This window comes from Falco cherrug, chromosome 1 (assembly GCF_023634085.1).
Source record: "Falco cherrug isolate bFalChe1 chromosome 1, bFalChe1.pri, whole genome shotgun sequence".
Taxonomy (NCBI): domain Eukaryota; kingdom Metazoa; phylum Chordata; class Aves; order Falconiformes; family Falconidae; genus Falco; species Falco cherrug.
This window is the reverse complement of record NC_073697.1, coordinates 62,096,725-62,112,239: the sequence shown is the minus strand read 5'-3', so window position 1 is coordinate 62,112,239 and position 15,515 is coordinate 62,096,725. Positions and strand designations below refer to the sequence as shown.

General features: G+C 35.9%; 1 protein-coding gene across 5 annotated transcripts in view; it reads right to left on the bottom strand.

Moving 5' to 3' along the window:
• Positions 1 to 15,515, bottom strand: part of SLC7A2 (solute carrier family 7 member 2) — a 58,752-nt gene that overhangs the window by 6,358 nt on the left and 36,879 nt on the right. For 4 of the 5 annotated variants that reach the window (XM_027802154.2, XM_055702582.1, XM_055702562.1 and 1 more), the window contains 9 exons: positions 14,259 to 14,414; positions 11,287 to 11,452; positions 10,597 to 10,733; positions 9,696 to 9,918; positions 7,013 to 7,152; positions 3,089 to 3,191; positions 1,674 to 1,879; positions 1,204 to 1,370; positions 124 to 232 (listed from right to left, as the gene is read on the bottom strand). In XM_027802154.2, the coding sequence (XP_027657955.1) occupies positions 124 to 232; positions 1,204 to 1,370; positions 1,674 to 1,879; positions 3,089 to 3,191; positions 7,013 to 7,152; positions 9,696 to 9,918; positions 10,597 to 10,733; positions 11,287 to 11,452; positions 14,259 to 14,414 (1,407 nt within the window). Of the gene's footprint in view, positions 1 to 123; positions 233 to 1,203; positions 1,371 to 1,673; positions 1,880 to 3,088; positions 3,192 to 6,469; positions 6,607 to 7,012; positions 7,153 to 9,695; positions 9,919 to 10,596; positions 10,734 to 11,286; positions 11,453 to 14,258; positions 14,415 to 15,515 lie in introns of all 5 variants that reach the window. The other variant, XM_055702566.1, reaches the window with a different exon arrangement.

Below are 15,515 nucleotides of genomic sequence, written 5' to 3'. Positions count from 1 at the left end.
TATCAACCGACTTTTATTAGAACACAGGCTTTTTTTCAAGTATTTCAATGAAGAGAATGAAACGTTCGAAGATGGGATTCATGAGTCCTAACGTAAGTGACTGAAATGTACAGAAGTACCTACCAAGTGCCATCCAGAAGCTAAATCTGATCCAAGTGTCTCCACTTAATTGTACCATCAAGTAAATATTTACCAGGATACTGAATGATGGCAAAAATGGCAATAGTGGAACCTAAAAGGAAATATTTAATACCTTTATATTAAACACAATTTCTTGCATGTCACACTTCCGTCACACAACACAAACTAAAGGTGACACATCTAATAATTGAAAAAGAATTGATTTTTTTTTTATTGGAATACACTGAAATTTTCTTTTTCACTGGGTTTAACCACCCATTTCTACATATCTTAAAAATTTTAAATACATTATGTTTAATATTTATTCTCTAAGGTTGTGTAGAAAAACTTTCCAGTTTGTGCTGAACTAATACTAATGTATTCCTGTATCTACAGCTGAAAATATATTTATATATCCTTTCTTTCTGAAATACCACCACCACCACCACCCCGCAACGCCACCAGATTCCTTGACCTTCATCATTATTTCCATTAAATACACCAGTAAAAAACTCATCTCTGAACATAAGTGAAAGCCTATAATGAAAGCATGATACTTTGGGAGGTACAAACTGCACTGTGATCCAAAGCATTGTACACAACACAGACAAGTTTAACATTTTAATCAGTTTACATTAATCGGTTTCTGAACTGGTTTCTGGTTTCCAAGTGCTTAAATTTAAGTCTAAAATTACTTGGGTCTCAGCAAGGTGCACTTTGAGGCTGCGCCTAAAGGAATACCTAGAAGATCGGTGCTGTCAGATCCACTAGTTGTAACAGCAGCTGTCACACCAATAGCAGTGGTATAGCCCTTTTCTGCAGCCGTGCTCCTGTGCGTGTCACGCATTCAATCTGTGGTCTGTAAAACCCTCTCTTGTCCTGAGAAGACCTGGACTGGACTGCACATCAGCCATGACCATCTGCTACCCCTACCTTCACCAAAAAACCCGCAATAGTGGCAGTGCAGTAATGAAAGACTGCCTGAAAAAGGACCATCTCTCTTCTCCCTCTCTGCCCCTCTCCCACTTGTTAAATCCATCCAAACCTCTCATTAGAGAATAACATAGAGAATATGTTATTCACCATAAAGGCCACTTTCTGCTGGTTCTGAGGCTGCCTTTGGATGAGGAGAATGGTAACTATGAAGGACGCCACCAACACAGCAAGAAGGCCAACACTCCAGGGCTCCAAGTTAGCAATAAAATGAATCCCGTATGTAGTGAGGACACTCAAGCCACAAACCAAGCAAGCTGTGTGAAAAACAAAATGATGGAAATCGGAAAGAGGTGACTTAATCTCTGCATTGAAGAGGAAGTGACTTTTAAGAAGGATGGTAGCAGGCCTTCAGTATGAAATGTTATCATGAACATGTTTAATTAAAGGAAAAGATACTAGACTACAGATTAGATCCATCAAGAAGTATAAAAGCATTCTGCAGAATGACATTATGACTGAAAGAAGGCATGTTATCACTAGATTTTTAATTTTGTCTTTAATACACTTCAATTATTTATGTTAATGCATTATATGAGTTTGCACAGTTGAATACTTACCTAAAAGACCCACTAAAAAGTTAACAGTAGTTGCAGTCTGCTCAGTGGGTAAACTGGATGGATTAATCAGGGCCTGAAGACTGAAGTGATTTTCTTGTATCATATTTATCTGTGATTCACTTACTGCAGATGCCTTTTCAGATGCAGCCAAAGCTGCTTTTTCTGGAGAATATTTTGGTTGCTCATAGATTAAACTGGGTTGGTACCTATGCATAGAACAAACAGGATAACAAAAAATTAAGCTTACTTTGGGATCTGAAGCAATATGACTCTAGGAATGCATTTAAATTCTTTGCAGTAGACAGTGAGAATTTCCAATCTATGACTGCACTGCAACAGCATATATCATTAATCCCTATCATATATAAACAAACAGTGGCAACTCACTTTTTTTGCTGGGTTTGTTTGGAGATTTTTGGGGGGCAGTTTTGTATAAGCTACATGAATGCATCAGTGGGTCAGATAAATGACCAGTCTCGTACAAAAAGAAAGGACGACAGGGTCTGGTGATCAACGGCAGGGAAATGGCAGGGGAGCTTCTTTCTGACTTGCTTCCCATACTGTAAGAGGCCTCCTAACTGGCATAAAATGAAATTTTACATCTGCTTTGTTAGAATTTAAGCGTATTTTTAGAAATACATATGTTATGTAAGTCACTACAGGATAAAATAGTCTTCTCTTTTAAAGTGTAAATTACTGTAACAATGAACTTGAGCTGACTTCAAGATGTTGTACATTTAAAAGTTAATTACTTAGGCTTAAGTAATAAAGATTGACCTTTTTAAGTCAGTATGTATGAATACATAATAAGGTGAGCTGTAGCTACCAATGTATCAATATTATTCCATAGCTTTACAAACAGAACAGGTATCAGAATTTTACTGACAAGTATTTATAGTCTCACTCATTGAGAGATAATATTTGCATTGTCTTTTAGGACAACCACATCCTGAAACACTTGTCTGGTCTTACATTTCTGAGTAGGGTAAAACAAAGAAATTATCTGAACTTGTCCACCCTGTGAACTACCTAGAACATCTATACCTTTCGCATGTAGCCCCCACAACGTAATGGGCCTGATGTACAGCATAGACTGTATTCTTCTCAAAATACCATTCGTTGAATTTTGCACGCAAGCTTACATCTAGTACTTTTGAGACTAATGCTTAAACCAATACATCTGCTGGGAAATAAATGGTGTCTAGAGTTCACATGAAGCTTTGACTTGACTAACTGTTATACTGATATGACAATATATCATTGTTTTCTTTGGTGATCTTAGTAATCATCTATATACATACAGCTAATCTTAACCATTTACCTGTCTAGCAAAAAATGTACCCTGTAAATGTCACTTCTGTTTATATACTGATAACGGAAAATCAAACAGTAGAATACAAAGGTTTCTCACTCACCTAAGAATGAGGACACAGGTTGCCACAAGTGAATAAGCAAGAAGTGTACCAATAGACATCATGTCCACTAAAGCCTTTAGGTCAAACAGAAATGCCATTATAGCTAAAAAAGAGAAGAAAAGGAAATGCAAAATTTGTATGAGACTGACATAGGATCAAAGAATCATTTAGGTTGGAAAAGACCTGTAAGATCATTGAGTCCAACCATAATTGCTAAGATTAATATTAAAGATATATTAAAACCTAAGGTTTTAAAATGTCTGCAGTGTAACTTTAAATTGTTTTACTGACAGCAATATAAGTAAAATCATGGTAATCCTTAAAAACACATCTTTGAAGTCACCACCAAGATTCCCAAACCTAATTGCCTACATTTGGGAATTTCATTTGTATAGATATGCACTGATGAGCCATACAGTCATGCTGCAGAATCAAGCAATTGATATTGGACTCATCTGGACATAAGTATTTGCACACATGGCTTGCTGAATTTGGGCCACATTAAAATCCATTTTTATAGAATAAGGTTCAGGTCCTGCAACAGAATCTGACCAAAGCTGAGGGGATGGATCTCACTGCAAAACTTAGCAAAAATGATCTGACCCAGCAAGTCAGCAGTATGCAAAATTCCTGCTGAGCTAAGAAAGAGGTCTATGTAAAGAGGACTTTCAGAGTAGTCTCAAATAAAAATAGTTTTGTGGGTGTTTTTAAATTCATTCTCTTACTAAAAAGAATTTAAGTTCAAGTGGCCTTCAAGAAAGACCAGTAAAATCTCACAAGAATTAATATTCTTAAGATCACTGAAATCGGAGGCAGAAACTTCCATGATACTGAGAGCAGTTATAGCAGTCTTTGTGTTTATAAAAGCTAATACCACGTTCTTTTGGAGATTCTGGAATGTCTTTTTTTGTCTATGCTGTTTGAACATAGAGATACATAGCTTATAAAGAAATTAGCACAAGCCATCACTAAATGAAAGGCTAATATTAATTGATTTGAAATATATGTTATTAAAGAACCTTTTATAATACTTGTATTTTATGAACATTATTGAGACGCAGAAAGAATTTAAACATACTTAATCTTTTGAATCATCAGGAATCTCAACATCAAAAGAAATGAGTAAATGTAGCCTTTATACACTGTATGTATATGCACACACAATTTTTTCTATGTTCAGAAATACCTATATATAATATTCATGTTACGTGTTTGTTAATATATTTGCAGATAGGTGTATAAGTGCACAAACACACATTCTGCTGGTATTTGATCCTGAAGGAGAAAGCAAAATGTAATTTTCTGAAAACAAGACTGCTGTGTTACAGAAGCTTCATTTCATCTGTGATCTCCTTTTCCAATGAAGGAAGGAAGACCATCCTGTTTTCTTCAATGACAGTGGATGTTCCTAAATCCAAGTTGTCATTTACAGGTTAGATTCCTGAATACTTTGCTACTTTGCATGCTCAAAAGAGCATGGGTAAGCAAAGCTGAGGGAGAACAGAGCCTACTATAACCTCATGTACAGTAGCTATATTTAATTTTTAATCCTAGCTTCAAAAGGCTACTTTGTAGCCCAGAATATCTTTTACATTAGAACCAAACTGAAAAATGTCTCTAAGTTTCTGACTAAGAGGATAAAAGACATGGTATTGTTTTTTCACCTCCCTTAACTCTGCTCCAAGAAACAACAGGAGATCAATTTACAGTGAAACCTTGGACTGACACCAAACAATTTTGCTATGTGCAGGGTTTCACAATCGCGATTACCACCTGTGAAAAGGTAAGTCACAGTAGGAACGTGGCAATTGCCTCAGCTGTATTCTTGGCCTGATAACTTTAATAAAGGGGCCGAACATCTAATCTCCTTAATGTTTCTTAAAGCTACGAAACTATCCATGCTACCAATGAATAGAAAAGTCAGATAATACAAGCTGTTGCATACATCTGTAACTATTCTGGCAAAACTATTTATGACTATAAGTTACCAAATACGCATCTTTTTGAAAACAGAAGAAGAAATTACTTCTTCTCCAGCAGCAGACAAAGCTGTCTTCAGGTGAATTGTTGACACACCAAATCCCCCAAACTGTCTAAAAGCAGCACAAGTGATGGCTGCTGCATAGCTGTAGTCAGGGCTGTTTAACTCTATCAGTCAGTTTACCAGCTGGGTAATACAGTTTTCTTTCTCCTCACCATTACTGTGATTTCCGATAAATTTGTTCATTTCATCCCACATAACTGCACTTTCAAATTGTTATAGGGGAATATGTCAATATCATAAACTCAAACAATAGAAAGTAAAAACAATGAAAGTAATTCTAAGCAATTTATTTGTACTGACCGAAGAAAAAGGAACTGGTAATAATGCTTCATGTGGGAAGTATTCGGACAATGACTGTGCCTTCCCACATGTCAAGTGCATGGTGTCAGTAGTTCTAGTCTTGTGGCATCTGAGGATGACCCTGACTACATAATAATAATATTTTAGTCTCAGTTCTGTACCTCTTACCTGATACCAATTTGAGCCAACGTTGCTAAATATTGTAAGGCATGTATTTTATATCTGAATTACTTTTAAGACTTATTTATTTGCCTTTGAGTTAAATACTTCTAGAGCTTCCAGTTTTCCTGGGTAATTTAAGACATTCCACTGAAATGACAATGAAATTTGGGCATAGCTACACGTACCTCTGCAAGAAGTATGGACAAAAGTGAAAAATTGTACGTTAACAGTTTCTCTTTGTGAAACATTAAGAGTTGGAAACAGCTCCCAAAATGCTGTTTTGCTAAAATATGTGTGGGCATGTATGTGTATATGTATGTGTGCATCCACACGTAACCCTGCCAACACACACACATACCCATCAACCGCAGTCTGGTAAGCCTACACAAAACCAGGATCATTTTCTTTAGAAAGAAATTTTAAAAAAATCTCTATATTTTACTCAAACGTTGATCCTGCTTCAAATGTAGTTTTTTTTTTCTCATGACTCATAATAAAACCCATGAAAGTTATTTTCCCCCATTACAGATGTGATAAATATAAAGGTGTACATCAGACAAGGAAACCCTATAAAGTAGAGCATCAGTCTAAGGGACCCAGATTAAGTAACAAGCTTATTCACCAGATAAGGGGCCAATATTAGAAATTAACAAATAAATAAAATAATTTTAAATTCTGTGATATTAAGGACATCACCACCACCATGATTGGCATGATCTGGAGTTCTCACACCCTTTGATTAACTCAGTAATTTTATTCCCATTGTACATGCAAGGGAAGTTAACAAGCAGCCCTTTTCAAAAATATGAAGTACCATGCACGTGCATAAGGTGTTTAAATCTCAGCTTTAAGTAACATGGGCTTTGAGAGCTTACCAGAGATGACCCCTGCTGTCAAGGTGGCAGAAACTGGTGCCTGCCTCTTACTCACTTTGGCAAGAAAACTAAAGAGTAAACCATCGCGTGCCATGGCAAACAGAATTCGGGGCAAAGGGAACATAGAGCCGAGAAGACTAGAACAGAAAAATGTATAGTTCAAATACAGGTTATTAAAAGCACAATGCTTTACTGGTAAACCCAACTACACAAAAAGAAAGCTTGGAAGAGTTAATGGGTTTAGGTATAGTTTTGGTATAGGCTCTGTATTGCTGCTCTTGGTTTTTTGTTTGGTTGACTGATATTCTTGGGTTTGGGTTGATGTTTATTTTGAACCTAGGCTCTGAAAGCACTTGAGATTAACCAATAAATACAAAATCTGTGCAGAGAAAAGTTTTACTGGTAGCCTACTTTACCTGGCGACAATCAGATTGATCATTTCAGTCCAAAGCAAATCAAAGCTGCACAACAGTGGTTTATTTCCATATATGCAACGTGTTTAGCAGTGCACCTTTCTTTACATGGATCAACTCTTAGTCTCACCTGCTACTGCACCGGACGATAGAGTAGCAACTAGTGGGGTCTTCGTTTTGGAACTGATTTGAGCTAGACATTTGAAAAGCAACCCATCCTTCGCCATAGCATAGATTACACGTGGCATTGGGAAAATGGATCCAAGAAGACTGAGTAAAAAGCAAACACATGCAACATGGCAAACACAGTTCATGCAGAGTTGTATCATGGACAAGATAAACAATGTTAATTAATGGCATGTATAGAAACAAAACTTATGATTGTAAGACAAAACCAGAAAGCCCATAGCCCAAGATAGTACAGATCAGACACAAATAGAAATTTCTTTTTCCTTGTAAAGTTGATTACTTTTTTTTTTTTTTTTTTAATTGATTAAGGTAATGGAATTGCTTCATCAGAGGGAATTCAGATTAGCAAAATAACTCTTGTCATCACTGTAGTTCTTGGGTATTAGTGGACCAGAAACATGTTCCAGGTCACACTAAGTATGCGATTAAGCTTTAGTATTCCTGGAGAAGGTCTGTCAGTCAGCAGCAGCAAATCAAAAAGCATTAGCAGCATCTCTTACACTCTATATTTCCATGTGAGGCTGCTGATTAACAGTAATTCAAAGTAAGCACCATACAGTTATACTTGGGCACATTACTTCTTTCCATTAAAGCACCTCTAGCCAAGTCTCATTAAGATTGGTTGGGGTTTTGTGTTTGGGTTTTTTTTTTAAGAAGTAAAGCTAATTAATTTAGATTTGTTATTAGCAGAACACAGAAAGCTTTTAAACCGTTGATAACTCAAAGCTCTTTTTAAACATATTTCTTAAATTAAGTGGTTTCTTTCCCTCAAAGCAAAGTAATTGTAATTAAGAAACCCCAAAACACTGAAAAGACAAAAGGCAAAATCACAGCCAGTATAACCTCTGCAGCAAGCACACTAGTTTTTAACCAGGTGAATGGTTGCCTTTCTTACTTTAGAGAATCGACTATATCACTTACAGAAGGCACAGGTTTTACATACCACAGATGCTAAGTACCTCCAGTAATGCTCGTGAGACACAAGCGTTAAGGTTAGGCACACATGAGAGATGTTTCATTGCACATGAACTGATCTTGATGTATGAATGTCCCTTCCAAAAAAGAATGTTTCCTGAAGCAGGGTGACAATTGATTTTTCAAATAAGGATACTGTTAAAATCCACCGCTAAATTTTTTGCTGTTGTAGCTTTGTAAAATTCACTTATCCTACGCCTTTTTAAGTACGTTGACACAAATAATGGAAATATTAACAAGCACCTTTACCCTGGGGAAACAAGTTCATGACATAACAGACACAACTATATGGACCAAAAGCAATAATCCCAATTTTTTTCTTAATTATGCCTCTAAAATGAGGAATATGAAATAGTTTTTTTGTTCTAAACTGATATCTGTCAACAAACTGAAAGATTAACCTCTCCATATAAGTAAATATAATTCTTCAGAATACACTGGAAAAAGAGACTAACAGTTCAAATTTCTGAAAAAGTGTTTTACCACCTCAGTTAATTTTGTTTTCCAAGATTAGTTTCTTTAATCTAGTTTTTGCTTATATATCACTTGTACTATTCATCAATATAGAGGAAGCATTCATTAAAACCCTCCAAAATGAGGGGGCTGCGACAACTAGATAGAAAATAACTCTAATCCCAGAATGAACTGTGTAACTATGACATTCTTTAGTCAGTCCTACAATTCTTTTAATGTCTTGCTGGAAGTATGTTTTTTTTCTGTCCTCTCCTACATCAAAATATTCCTTTCCTTTAAAACATTGTCCACAGGCAGCGTGCTCATCTTCTTCATGCTAATGCTTAAAGGATCATCTCAGAGTACTGTTAGTGCCTCAACCGGCATGTCGTTTTCCCTTCCACAAAGGCATCCAGTATTCTTACCATAAGTTCATGTAAATGACTCCTTACCCTACATAAGCTCACAGAGAATATTGGCATCAGCATTTTTCTATCCCTGAATTCAAGTACCAAGCCATTTTCTATTCTATGGAAGTGTTTGTACCACATTACAATTGGGATGTAACATATATGAACATATATGGACATATACCTCATACCCTCCCTGATCCTTTTAATCAACGTAACACGATAAGATTATATCCACAGTTTCACAAAGGGGAATAAATTATAATATTTTCACAGCTATAATCTACATCTCAAATACCCACACAGAAACCACAGGAAGGGATGATGTCAGAAGACAGACTGGCTACTGGAGGAAAACAGAGACAGGCAACGGAGATGAGGAGTGGAGTTAGTTAATCATCTCTTCAATTTTGCCTGCAAATACACAATGCCCATAAAACTGCTGAGTCATTGGGAGTGAAGAGCAAGAAAGGACAAAATGGGTGAGGTTTATTTTATCAGTTAATAATAACTTGCAGGTCATATGTCTGAAAATACATATTTTAATAAAAAATATTTTGGGTAATAAGCAAAAGAGGTAAAGTTCAATAACAGTACAGTTTAAAAAAGGAATTTAAATTGAATTACCTACTGTGATCAAGACCTGCTCAAGTCTAAAACATGCTTATAATACTTATGGATAACCCTTTGCATGAAGTAAGCCTTCAAAATTAACAAGAACATAAGTTTAAATCATATATTATCCATCAGCTTTTCCCAATAAAATTAGTATTTCAGCGTCTTTACCTTGTAGACAAAGCACAGAGGGATCCCACTGCTACAACGTATTTTGCAGGACCCCATCCAACATATTCAAATGCTACTGGCAGAGGACTTTTCTCGTCTAGTAGATAGTATGGCATCATAAGTGTCAATGCAGCCGAAACCCCAAAATAGGCCATGAAGCAGACAAGCAGGGACACCACAATTCCTATGGGTATGGCTTTCTGAGGATTCTTGACCTCTTCTCCTGAAAAAAGGGGAAAAAAATGCCCCACCAAAACTTCTTACTCATTTCCACCTTCAGCTTTCAAAGATAACATCAAAGACAAATAATGTGTTAAACTAAGCTATGGGAATCATATGTGTTAATAGAAGTTTTAAAAATCTGTATAAAATAGGCTCAGTGACACAGAACAAAACTCAGTATTTTATTGCCAAGAACAGCATTTAAAAATAGAGGTAAACTAAAGGACATAAACCACATTCTATATTTAGACTACTCAAAGCCCATAATTTCTAGTTATTTACCTACAGTTTGGAAGTTCAATATACTCATTCCCTATCACCCATATACAAGCCAGCCTTTAGGAGAGATACCTCATTTCAGAGAACTGTAAAAATGACCAGGTGGTTAACATGATTTGGGCAGAAAAAAATGTATACTAATCACCTCCCAGACTTAGAAAGCAACAATTAATTTCTTTAGAACAGAAATAAAATAAGTAAAATCTCCTTCTTCCTCCCAGAAAGATAGCCCCATTCAGAAATGAACTCAGACTCATTCCACATGGACTGAAGGAGGTTTAGGAGAAAGCAGAAGAGCAGTTGACAGATTGTTATGCTGATCATGTGGGGTTTTTTTACAAAGAAAACATGTTACACATATATAGTTATACATATATACACACAGATATAAATACTATACCAGTTGTTGCAATGCAGTCAAATCCTACAAAAGCATAAAAACAGGTTGCAGCACCAGCCAATGTTCCTGTGAAACCATATGGCATAAAGCCACCACTCCCATACATACTTGTCACATTCTCATAGGACGAGCAATTCCTATAAAGAACAAAAATACAGCTGAAAAATTACTTATTTTTTTTATTATTGGTAGGACAAAACCATGCATCCTGCTCCCCTACCACTCTGGAAACACATTACAGTGCTCTTGTCAAGACAGTTCTGCTTTACAAAACTGCTCGAGAAGACATTTTTATGTCAAAGCTTGTAATAAAGACAAAAATAACAGTAAATGGAATAATACCTGAATCAATTAACTATCACCTTACTTTGCAGTTTGTGGCAAAAATTGTTAATAACAGTGTAGGCAACTTTTGCTGTTGTACTCACATACTGCAGTTAATACATGGCTTAAGGATAAGAAGCCAGTAACCACTCAAATGGTTACAGACAACGGGATTGAAATAAGATGATTTTTAAAGGAAACTACAAACAAGAAAATAAACCCTCTATTTTTAAGGGAATAAAAAGTTTATCATTCCCAGCCACAGAGCTATTAATTGATATATTACCTGCAATACTACTAAAGCAAGTATAACAGAAAATTGCTTGGACTGTGAGCAAGTAAATTGATTTTTTAAAAAAGCATTACTCTGTTACTGCAGTCAGGTTTATGAGATATTCTTCACTTATTTTCCAGTTGTCAGCATCTCCTTTCACAAAACCAGAAATCATAACGAAGAGTAGGACTAAGATGTTAATGGCAGTGAAAATTTTATTCACCCATGCAGATTCTTTTACTCCAAAAGATAAAAGACCTATAAAATAAAAATATTTTATAGATGTGAATGGTCCCTTAAACTAATAAAATGGCATTTTAAAGAAGATATACTTGTAAGTACTGTGAATAATATTAAACCAACAGCAGTAGATTTTATACTTTTAAAAAGTGGTAGCACAAATTTGCTAGACTTTTTGACAGCGTGGCAACAGGCAAGTGTGTTGGAAACCACAAAACAGAAAACTTTAAAAATTGCATTCTTTAAGTATTTTGAGCAATTGTTACTTACTGCTTTCCTGAGGTTCCAATACATATCTCTATTTTATGCAACGGAGCAAAAATAGGTACAAGAATTCTATGCTTAGTCAAAACAGATTGGTAGAATCTATTTCTTACAGAACACTCATTAGATTAATCAAATAAGAAAAATTATTAGATTAATAATGTAATCTGATCACTCTAAGTTTTTCAGGGCATATCCGTCACAGTTAAGAGTCCCATTTCCTATCTTATCAAGAATTTCTTTAAATTCATTCCTTTAAAAGAAATGCATGCCTCCTGTTCATAAACACTGATTCACAGAGATTCTAGAAAACAGTCTGATACAAAATACACATGCCTTAGGTTGCAGAGTAGGAGCATTTAAACAATCTGAAAGTTTGTTGTTTGCCACAGGATCCTACTGTGCAGTTAGATTTGTAACAACTGTAAGTGTACTAACAATTTAATGGAAAAGCAGGCAGTGAGCAGATCAGTGAAAATTAAGTGCAATGGGAAAGCCTCCACAGGTTCTTTGCAGTGTTTCCACTAATATCACATACATGCTTTCCCTCATTATTCAGAGATTAAGTCTGAAAATTTTAAGCCTCTCAAAATAATGTCTTAAAAATTTCTGACTCTGCTAATGAGATATTTGCTATCTTATCATAATGTAAGAAGTTATGATATGAGCTGCTCAAGTTTTCTTCACCAATGGCATTTTTATTGGAAGTAGGTATATGCTTTCTTCAGCTCAATTTTTCCCAAGAAGGCAATGTCTCAATCAGCCTAATGCAGTATGAAACATAGTTATAAATTTTTTTAAGTCCTTTCTCTAGGGAAAAAATAATCCCCAAACTAGATTTATGTGTACGTTCCCTCCTGCTTAGCACATAACATTTTCTGTAAAACATCATCTGCTACTCCTATGATTCAGCTTTGTGCAGTTCAGAATCCAATTACTGTATCGTGCTCAGCCTACACAGCCCTGAGCCACCCCTCTGCCCCTCCTCTCAGCGGCAGCGAGTTCTACCCAGTCCATTCACTGGTGGCTTGGCTGCTTACCACAGACACCTGGAGAGGTGATTTGTGGCACAAGCACAAAAGAAGTGAAGAAGGAATGATGGTGGGGATGAAAAGACAGGACACCAATGAAAACTCAGGAGCAGCAGTGAACCCCAGGAGAAACATAGTCTCTTCTGTCAAGAATCTCTACTTCCTATGTTAGGAAGCAACAATGGCAATGGAGAAAACATAAAAGGTGGCAGCATCTGAACTAGCATTTTATACTTTGGTTTGTGGAGTTTCAGTGCTTTGCTTTTCAAAATGTTATTTTTTTCTCCTTCCTTTGGGAGAGGTGAAACAGAAAGGTCTGTTCCAGCTATGCACCACATTCATTCCCATCTCTCCTGAAGACGTTAAAGAGTCTGAACTGGTACTATAGGCAACTCGTAGCCACAAACATGGCAGGATGCTGGACTAAACCTTGTCTAGTAAATTCCCTGATCTTCCTAAGTGTGGGAACTCATCTTTTCGTGTACAGAGACCTAATAAAAGCATCAGATGCACTGGTCGCTCATTCTAGCATTAAGAGTTGAACAGCAATGTTTCCTGAGTCCAACAAAGCCACCCAGAGTAAGGGAACGGGAGGTTATACCCATATAACTTAGTCTCACTTTCCAGAGAAGAAAAGCTCCTGCTTTTGTTTGATCTAAAGAGAGACTGAACATGAAAAATATTTGAGATCTCTACTGAATACTGAAATCCTTCTAGTATTGGCTGAAAACAAACTATATACTTTAGAATACACTCACTGCTTCCATCACTCCTGCTGGCAGTAAGAACGTTTCCTTGTGGAAAGCAACTGTTAAAATGCAAACATGCAAGTAAGTTGCAGTATTTTTGATCTTTCTGATCCCTCAAAAAGTATACAGTAGGTGTCAAATTTTGTGATTTAAAAACATAATACATGAGTAAAGATGAAAAAGAAACAGAACTGAGTGGAGTAGACATGAAAGGTTTACTCAGGTTTTAAACTGGCCTGTTGGCTTATGCCACTACCTTGAAGTGCCCTTTAGCTCAAACCAGTTTTAGGCTAAATAACTCTTTTGAAGAGTTAAAAAGGGGAAAGTTATTTTGTACGGAATAGGTTAACAATTTAGAGGCAAAAAAACCCTTACAAATACCCACTATGTGCACAATTTGTGATTTAAGGAGAGTATGTCACATCACCAAACTACAGAGTTAACCTTAAGGTCCCTCTGAAAGCATTTGCCAGTGATAAAGGCATAAAACCCACACAGAAGTGTATGCTTTTCCTGTTACCATCAATCTATATTACGGGGTTTATTTAAAAAGTACTGACGAATAATTATTTCATGTCTCAGTTTCAACAAAAGAAGATGATACACATGAAAATTTGATTATACACATTTAATTCCCAGAGTCATTGTGTCAATATACAAATGCACATTTGAACTTCTTAAACATTATTAAGGTATTTCTGGTGAAACACAAACTACAATTTAACATTTTTGTCTGTAAAACATCACAACCAGCATATATGAAGCCATATATTGTCTCACCTGATAGAAGTAATATCAGGAATACAGCAAAGAAGTCAGGATACTCTGCTAGCCCAGAGTAATTAATTTTGAAGTAGCTTCTGAAGAAATGACCAATCTGTTTTCCAAGAAGTTCATCAAAGGTGCCACTCCAGGCTCTTGCTACACTTGATGTACCTTCATAAAATACATGCATGGTTAGGGGGTTGCATATGTACAGGGGGATACAGTTACTTCCACTGAAAAAAAGAGATAAAATTAAGCATGTTGTAACTTGCATTTAAAAAACAGAACTTGTGTTAAAACAGTGATTTTGTTTTGCTGACAAATTTTAATGTCTTATAATTTTTCTATATAGTTAAATGGTAGTTGTATTCTACAACTAAATATAAAAATTTGTACCTCATTTATTCCCAAAATATTGCAGACATTATTTCTTGATAATTTATGTCTGCTGTCATTCTGGAAGACACTTCTAAGGTTATCGTATGCATATGTTAAAGAATATAAAGCAATGTAAAGGAAGCAGTTTAAGAAAGCACATGAAGGAAAGTTTGTCCACCTGGAAGTAAAGCAAAAAATCACTGGCAAGATGTATATTGCTGGAGTTATTATTTAATACTAATACTCTCTTCTGGTGAAGAGTGCACATGGCCATGGCTAAATACAACCTTATTTTTACAGCTCTCCTACCATGAAATAGACTTCAGTATGATGCTTGGGTGTATTGATTTCGTAGTGATCTGGGCAACAGTCCTGTAGTTAGGTATACATATACACTTAGGCATGCTTATAGGCAATAATGGATGCTTGGAACATGTACCTCTGGAAAAAAACATTTTTGAATCGAAAAATGTTGTCACTGCTAAAGCACTGAAATAGTTATTTGAATATCTGCCATATAAGCATTGATTTTATTCAGATCTGGCCAACTTTGTATTTTATGGGGATTACCTGACAGGACATTAATGAATTAACATGAGGCTATAGTAACAAGTTAGTACTTCAACATCATGACTTTCTTGAAGTGAAATACCATAGTGATGGGGTCCCTGTTAATGTCCTTGCTGTGTAAATTCAGAAGAAAAAGTGCTTATTGATTTTACTGAAATTATTCTTGCTGACCATAGACAGCAATGAAATTCTATTTATTCTTGTGCATCATCACTGAACTGTCTGATACAGTTTTCATACAAGGTATGCACTTCATGCTGCTGAAGATACACTGTTTACAAAACTACCTTGCAAAAAAACTGTTTGCAATGATGATGCACAAGA